The 8,938-nt window shown below is 33.4% G+C and overlaps 1 protein-coding gene across 1 annotated transcript in view; it reads right to left on the bottom strand.

Annotated features, from left to right (window-relative positions):
• Positions 1 to 6,240, bottom strand: part of LOC117706581 (rho GTPase-activating protein 20-like) — a 30,235-nt gene extending 23,995 nt beyond the window's left edge. The window contains exons 1-4 of the mRNA XM_034499430.3: positions 6,107 to 6,240; positions 4,045 to 4,194; positions 2,509 to 2,550; positions 1,282 to 1,363 (exon numbers count right to left, since the gene is read on the bottom strand). Coding sequence (XP_034355321.1) covers positions 1,282 to 1,363; positions 2,509 to 2,550; positions 4,045 to 4,194; positions 6,107 to 6,225 — 393 coding nt within the window. The 5' untranslated portion in view covers positions 6,226 to 6,240. The remainder of the gene's footprint in view (positions 1 to 1,281; positions 1,364 to 2,508; positions 2,551 to 4,044; positions 4,195 to 6,106) is intronic.
• Positions 6,241 to 8,938: the final 2,698 nt, after the last annotated feature.

The raw sequence follows: 8,938 nt of genomic DNA, 5'->3' as shown, positions 1-8,938 counted from the left end.
GAGGTCTGGCTGGGTGTGAGTATGAGTGGTAGAGACATCTTCATGGAGACAGGGGATGGGGAGGAGGTATGGGATGTGGAACAGTTGGAGGGTGGATGAGCAGAAATAAAATCTGGAGTTTAAAATATAAATAAAAGACAAAAAAGAAAAGAAAGTATGAAGATCAAATTGTGTGGTGATCATTAGACACATCTTGGTAAGTTTAGTGCAATTTCAAAAGTGATGTGTTCAAATATTAACTCTAGATTCATTTTATACCCATTAGCATTTATAAAGTCAGAGAGATGGTGATCCTCTGAGGTACATTCTGTTCTGCTTTATAGTAGGAATTGTCTTCAGTGCTCTGCTTGCTACATAATAGGTAAATTTCTGATCTGCACTAATGCCAACACTGAAAATGGAACAATACTATAAGTATTAGAAAAATAGACAATTATTTAAAAGCTATGTGTGTAACTCAATGATAAAACTACTATGTAGTATGTGTGAGGTCATGAGATATATTCTAAGCTCTGTACACACAAATGACCACACACACACACACACACACACACACACACATACACACACTTACACACAAACACACACACAAAAATGGTAAGTCAATAAAAATATTTCTAAATAAAAGTCAAGGAAAAGGCATCTCTATGCCTAGAACATTCAAATAAATAGGAGGATCAAGAGCTGTGATTACACACTGGGCCTTCCAAAGCAGGTGTGAGGATGCACAGTAAGAGATATACTGAAGGAGCAGAGGACAGAGGTGTGGAGATCAAAAGTTACGATCCATGTGGCTCTGGGGAGGAAATTAATTCTTGATAATATTTTGCTTTCCTTAAGACAGTTTGATTATCTTATATAATTATTTTTGATTAAACAGAAATATTTTAAAATAAATAACACTTGAACAACACATAAGTCAATATATAAGAAATAAGAACTCAGAGGATAAAGCAGCTTAATTCTAATAATAATATTTGGTTTGGAAATGTATGCTGTTGCAACTACCTGACTTAATTTTCAGTCATTTAAGAAAAAATATTTCCTCTTTTTTCTTGCTTTAGCAGGTGGATCAATCTTGCTTCATATTTCTTTCTATATATCACATGTAAAAGACACGTGTGCATGCCATACACTTACAGATTTTCCATATACATAAATTCTTACTATCTCTCCCCTCTACCCTCTTCTTATGTTTCCATCTTCCATTATTCTACAAACTGCCTGTCTCTCTGCTACTCATGAACTTGAAATATCAGTTTTGAATTTGTATTCACATACACTGTCACAGGTTGGGACGTTCTCGGTGAATATCTGCAGTGAGAATGTTTTCTTGATACCCTTCTTGGCTTTATTAATGGACCTACTCAAATGCAATAAAAACACAAAGCACAGTAAAATTAATTTGTTAGTAGCTTCTTTTAAGCTAATTACTGTTAAAATTTTATAAGTACCATCTTAGTGTTAAACACAAGACAATCAGTTTAGCAATATGCATTATTGGATTAGGGAATATTTTAAAATGTTTCAGAACCAAAGCCATGGTCAGATAATAAATAATACATTGGTCTAGGAAGCACAGCCAGTCCTCAGAACATTTGGTTTGCAAGGTTGTTGTCAACCTGACTACATCTGAAATGAACTACAATCCAGAAATGGAGGGCACACCTGTGATCCAGATCTTGAGGCTGGAAGACACGGCTTTTGACTTGGACCTTGACATGGATATCTTGAGGCATAGGTGCCATAAAATACTTAGGCCTAAGGCAAGGTAGAATTGGCATACCCACAATTAATCCCTAGAGACTGATGGAAGTGGATCTCTGAGGGCAAGGTCTGCCTGGGACAAAGCAAGGTCCAGATCTAGGCATGGTGGTACACACATCTGAGCCACACCTTCTGGTGGAAGTCTACATAAGGACACTGACAGAAGGCAGACTCACTCTTCTTTGCCTGCTTGCAGTTACTGCCAGCACATCTGTTGATATTTACTTCTTCAGGATTCCAGTTTATACAGATCAGGTGAAACAAACTAGTCTCATGGACTGTACAATTACTAGATTTTTTGATTTACCATTCACTGCTCCTCGGTGTTGGGTTGGACTACAGAATGTAAGTCATCACAGTAAATTCTCTTAATATATCGACAGTCCGTAAGTTCCATGGCTTTGTGACTAATACACAAGCAAAATGCAAAAATTTGCTTGACCTCAAAGGAGGAAGTAGTACATAGTTTGGATGGACATGGTAGAGTAACGTCTGTGGAGTGGAATTTAAAGTAAGATTGAAGAGTACTGTTTACTCCAATATAAAGAGGAGACAATGAGTGTAGAACTTCCTCAAAATTAAATATGTGATAGACAGGAGAATTTAAAGCAGTATCCAGTGATCATCTAATGAACAACTTACTTAGAGACAATCTATCAAATATACTTTTAAGAAAGAAATAAAATACAAACTGCAATTTCCATATCAGTTACAAAATTAAAATAATCACAAGTAAAATACCTTTTGAGAAAATAGTACCACTGATCTTTCTGTTCTTTCGAACTGTAATGTTAAAAGTGAAAAACAGGATTAGAGCCTTGAAAAGATATGATTATTCTACATAAAAATTATAAAAATTATTATAAGCCAATGGCCACTATGAGGGTGCAGGGGTAGATGGTATTCCCCACATGACTGCCCTTTTGAATGACATGTTTCGTTGGAACACTTGTATGACAGGAAGTTGAATATAGTGTGGAAGCTAATGCCAAGAGTTGACTATGTTTCAAGATCTGTTTGACTACAGCTGGACCAGCAATTACTCCTAGTTTAAGGTTCACATATATAGTTAGTTCTTGGGCATAGGTATGAGAGGAGGTCCTTGGTCCCATGAAGGCTGGATGCCCCAGTGTGTGGGAATTTGAAGGTGAGGAGGTAGGAGTGGGAGGATGGGCTGCAGAACATCTTCATAGAAGCAGGAGGAGGTAGGTGATGGGGTTTTCTGGGTGGGGGAAATGGGGAAATGGGATAACATCTGAAATGTAAATAAAATATTCAATAAAAAATAATTTCAAAGCAAACACAAAAGTATACCACCAAAACCAAAAAAAAAAAAAAAAAAAAAAGACAGTGTCCTCTTATCATGAAAGGTCATGTTCACATAGAAAGGTATCATTATTCCCACTAAAACACAGGGTAGTTATATGACCTTTGGTTAGAACACACTTAACCCAGGGAGAACATCTGTTAAGAAAATAAATGTTGTTTATTTCTTCGTGTGAATTACAGAATAGGCATACAAGACAGGAGATTCTATTCTCTGGGTGCCAACATTTTTATCAGAAAGGTGTATTATGCTTGTGCCCCTCAACCTACACATACACACACACCCACACACACACACATATATATGTATATACATATATATATGTATATACATATATATACATATATATGTGTGTATATAATACTATATATAATATACATTGTATATAATATATAGTATATAATATATATTGTGTGTATAAAACTTATCTAATGTCAGTAAAATAAAAAATGATATAGCGCCGGGCAGTGGTGGCACATGCCTTTAATCCCAGCACTTGGGAGGCAGAGGCAGGCAGATTTCTGAGTTCGAGGCCAGCCTGGTCTACAGAGTAAGTTCCAGGACAGCCAGGACTACACAGAAAAACCCCGTCTCGAAAAACAAAACAAAACAAAACAAAACAAAACAAAACAAAAAAACAAAACAACAAAAAAAAAGATATAGCAGGAAACTTATAGGTACTTGGTGATATGTAGGGGTTGGTTCTGATGCTGTGAACAGGAATCTCTTCATGTGAACACTGAAGGTGATGTTAACTGGGGAACACACTAGAATCATCATATAAGAGGGAAATTTGAGTTGTCAACCTGTATAAAATCAGACTAAAATGGATTTCTTATTTTGCATACATTCTGGTTAATTTGTTTAAACTGTGAATTATAAAGCATTAATTGGCCCTCAATTTATATAGCTATTCTCTTGTGAATACAGATCCAAACTGTAAATCTTACCGAAAAGTTGCAAAAAATTTTTCAGTAGGCCATAGGAGAAAAAGGGTCTTGGAACTATAGTCTTTGTTTCCCCTGTAAAGGGTTACATCATCCACGGCCCACAGGTTCTTCAGTGGTATGATGCATTTTATCTTAAACTTCTTCTTATTCCTAGAAAGAGAATCAAGTACTTCTGTTAGTTTGATTTGCATTGCAGTTGTAATCGCTTGTAGAAATCCCCACACAAATTAACATAGCCCGATTGTTTTCTGATTGGAGAATATGAATGACTATACTATGAATATATATGTCAATTTTAGAAAGCCGTGTGTTTCAAGATTTCACCCCTTATTTTTGTTAATTAGTAATCATTTTGCTTTATTTCCATAATGTTCATACCAAAAAAAATCTTAGTTGAAATTTTGTATTTTAATTAATTTAATCATCTTTCTAAAATAAATAATTTAGGAATAGTATCTGACTGAATAAAATTTATTTTCTATTGTCCTCTGTATATTACAAAATCACATTAGCTCACAACAATGGCTTCTTTAGTAAATATACAATACACATCCCAAACAAATATACAAAAAGATGATTATCCCAATATTTTAAACAAATTATTAGAATTATGTCTTCCTATCAAGCATTCTGATCTTATCAAACATGTTTGTAAGAAATAATAATCTTGTAATCATATCTTTCCAGTTTCATTATATCTTTTATATGAGTTTGTCTTTTGAGAAATTCGCTTACATAAAATGTTTTCATTTATTTTTTTGTTACTCTCTTTTTTCTCTTTTATCTTTTGACAGAATTATTTCCAGATTCGTGACTGTTCTATTTTTTTTAATAGACTGCATATTACCTCTATGTGTTTGTGTGTATTTGTGTTAAATTGGATATGTAACTCTGCATTGGACACTTAAGCTAGTATGTTGGTCCAAAACTATGAATACTGCTCTGCCTCTCTCAGATTCAGGAGACAATATGACACAAAAATGAACCCTGATTCCAAAATTCTATATATAAGCCCTCCTAAACTGCAAGTGAGTGATGTTTTTGAAACATGATACTATAAAGAATAATTTTTCCACACTATGTAATATAACATGGAATTGTCAAAATTAAAGCATATTATGTAATATTTACTAAAAGGACCCACATACACACTCACACACAAACATACAAACACATATATTAATCATATGAAACATTTGTACTTACATTTTTCCACCACAAGACATCTAATTGTACATATAATATACATATATGTGTATATATGAACCATATTTCAGAAGAAATGCCTAAACCTAAAACCTCTAATTTCAATAGGTCTAATAAGAGACTAATAAGAGATAATCTTCTTTGAAAATGGAAATAATGTCAATGATCTCCTATGAGACTACTAATGTTCTTTCCACAATATGAATGACACTCTCAAAATAGTTTTATCTATTATCACTATACAACAGAAGTGGAAAAATAGATGGCCTCTCAAGAAAAACAGTCATTCTAGTTTGCTATTCTCTCAAAAATCAAACTGAATTTTACTTACTTACACCGACTACACTTAAAAGGTATACTATCAGTATACATAAGTTTTTAATTCAAATGAGTCAATTACTATTTTTTTTTTTAAAATGTATTTCCATCTGTAGACTGAAGGTGGATTGAGTAGAAAGGAAAAGAAGGATGGACAGATTGAAAGACAGACAGGCCATTCACCTATTTTGAGCCTGCCTCAGTCAGACACTAACTATCATTTTCTATGCTGGGAGCTTACAGTGACTGATGAGGGTTGACAGCCAAACTTACTACATTGGTAGCAAGAGAGCACATTAAATCATTTTTTAAAAAGTGTGTCTAAAACTTTTGTCAAAACAAATTTAGAAACATATAGGGGAGTGTCCACCAAGCCTAAACCATGGTAGAGGAAAGAGTGATTGTGATCATGAAGTAATTATAATCTTTTTTTTTTTTTTTAAAGAAAGAAGTAAAAGGACATAGGTTATTTTTGTACAAAAAGGCCTAATTAACGTGTAGCCTCTCATAGTAAGGAATGCATGTTACATATACTCACAAGTTACTAGATACAACCAAAACATCATTAAATAAGGATAGATATCTTTTCTTTCTTTTGTTGTAGCTTGTGATTTCCACGGGGCCTTGGCACAGCAAGGATCGATGTAGTCCTCCCATGTCTCCCTTAACAAGGGTTTCCGTATAAATAAAATAAGGTTCTCCTACTACAGGTCTCCACCTAACAGAACAAGATTTAGTGGATAAGTTATAAAACCAATGTTCATATTAAATTTTAAAGAGTTCATGATATTAAAAAGCAGTAATTAAAGTTGAAAATAAAGACCTGAGGAATATTATAGCAACATTTATAATGGTAACATAACATTTATAATTGTAACATATGGTGTACATGCATGAAATTCAAAAATAAAAATGTGATACTAAAATGTAATTGTAAGTTTTAACATAAATAATATGCTAATGAAAGGGTAGTAAGAAATTAAAAAATTAACCATAGTTAAAAATTTTAGACTGCTTTTTATACATGTGAACATCCTGTCCTTTCCTATATTGGCCTATACATCTGTTTCCTTCAGAAATTTCTTTTTAAAATGATTGTCCCTTCTCCAAACTGTCTTGAATGATGAAAACTTAGAAATGAACAGCTGGTATATATTGACTTCTGAAGGTGTAATTTTATTCATCTAAACAACTCAACCCAAAGACTTCTGCTTGTGCAATCCTAATGTTCAGTTAAGCTGTCAAAACTGTTATAATAAACTAGATCTCTGTCAAATAAGAAAACAAACAAGGAAACAAACAGGCCCTTCATCTTTCAAAAAATATTTGTGAAGTTGGTCTTGTCCAGAATAAGGGGTCATTTCCCTTGCCTCTTGCCTGTGGCTCCTGTAAGGCTATCAACATGGATTCTGGGCAGTAAAAATACTTGTACATTTTAAAATCTCCACCTAGATTTCTGTACCTCTCCAAACTTCTCCATCTCCTGTGCTATGCCAACTATAGAGTCCCCTCTCTATCTTTATGAATGCAAAGTTTTTCCTACTCAAGTTAGCCCCGTTTTTCTCTCCTGATATTCTTCCTTCTCTATTACTCAGCCTTGGCCATAGCAAATGTTTTTTTTTTTTTCCCTCTCTCTCTATTCAGAACTCTTCCACCAGCCTCTGAACATGTTTCCTGTCTTATCCCTAATGAAATCCTTCCCTGTAATACTGGAGTGGCAAATCTTCTGGTTGTTTCTTCACTGTGATCTGCTCATACAAATGGGATATTAATGATACGTATTTTCTTAAAGGGAATATAATTTTAGCAAAAATATGTTACATCTTTCAAAAAAGATGTACAGAGGCACCATATCTTTTAATTAGAAAGCATTAAAGATTCCTGTGATTCCAAATGTCAAAGAGATACAGCCACCAAGAGTTGTCATCACACACTTCAAACAATAATGTTAAGATATGACAAAAATAATACCAATTCAATTTCATGATAAGAAAAATTGAAAGCAAATGAACATGTTGGAAAGTCAATCCTGTCTATCTGAATTAATATTCAAATACCTAGAAAAATTCCAAAGAAGATAATATTTGTTAGAAACTATAATAATTTGAAGAAAACCAGCAAGTTATTAGATTTTGGGTATACCAAAAAAGTCTGATATTTTCTTTTAAATCTTTGTAGTCATGTGGTTAAAAAAATTGAGTTGCGTATAAAATAATTCTCACTCATAAGTTGGACAGATTTTTTTAAAATTTACAGAATCTTTTCTCCTGTATTCTCAGAGCATACCTCTCCTCACAGAGTAATGTTTCTATAGGAGATTGGTATTGAATATTCCTACAATGACTACCTTTTCAAGAAACCAGTGCTGAGTTGAGAGTTAGCTCATATGATCTGTAGGAATGAAAAGAGAACATTTTCTGATATGATTAGTCTATCATAAGAATCTAATTAGTTATAAAAATACCTTTTCCGGGTAGCCTGGAAGCGAGAACCCTTTAAATGTAGTTGAAATTGTTATTTTGCCCTCCTACTCCTGAACACCAAACTGGTGACTGCCTTTGGTAGACAAACCACTGAAGTCTGAGGGCTCTGTAGTAGGTAAGCTGTAGCACCATTGTGATGTCAATAGTCTAAGGCTCTTGCCATCTGACAAAGTGGCACATGCATTTCCTTTCCTTATACTTAGGGGCTTTAATTTTTTTTTTCTAGCAATTGTTGAAATATACATTTTTGTAAGGAATAACATATTTTCACAACCCATATATCTGTATGAAAGTTATATAGGTGAGAGATAGAATATAGAGACAGGTGTATGATAGATCAGTAGACAAATAGATTGATAGATACTCTTTGGGTGGTTTCTTTACTGTACCCTGCTCATATAATTTGAATGTTTAAACATATATTAAGTGAAAATAATGCTGTCCAAAACATATGATATATCTTTCAATGAATATATAGAGAGACAGCAGCTATTAACTAGAAAGCATTTAAGACCCACGAGATTCAAGCAGTCAGGAGAAACAGCAGCCAATGGTTATCATCACACACATACCACAATAATGTAAAGATATTTTACAAAAATAACAACTGTTTCATGATATTCAAAATTAAAAGTAAATGAACATGTTTCAAAAATGATTCCTTTCTATCTGAAGGAACATTAAAATATTGAAAACTTAAAAAAAAAAACACACTATATCTAGGAAAAAAATAATAATTTGCTGAAAACCAGAGAATTCATAGACTTTAGATTGAAGTATGACCAGTTTACAACAAAAGTTTGAGTTTGTGGATACAAACAATTAGGTAGTCTAGAAAATAATCCTCTTTTGTGTCCAGGATAGATATTTTTTGAATACTTACAGAA

Source organism: Arvicanthis niloticus, chromosome 4, assembly GCF_011762505.2.
Source record: "Arvicanthis niloticus isolate mArvNil1 chromosome 4, mArvNil1.pat.X, whole genome shotgun sequence".
NCBI classification, from domain to species: Eukaryota; Metazoa; Chordata; class Mammalia; order Rodentia; family Muridae; genus Arvicanthis; species Arvicanthis niloticus.
This window is presented reverse-complemented; position numbering and strand designations above follow the sequence as displayed.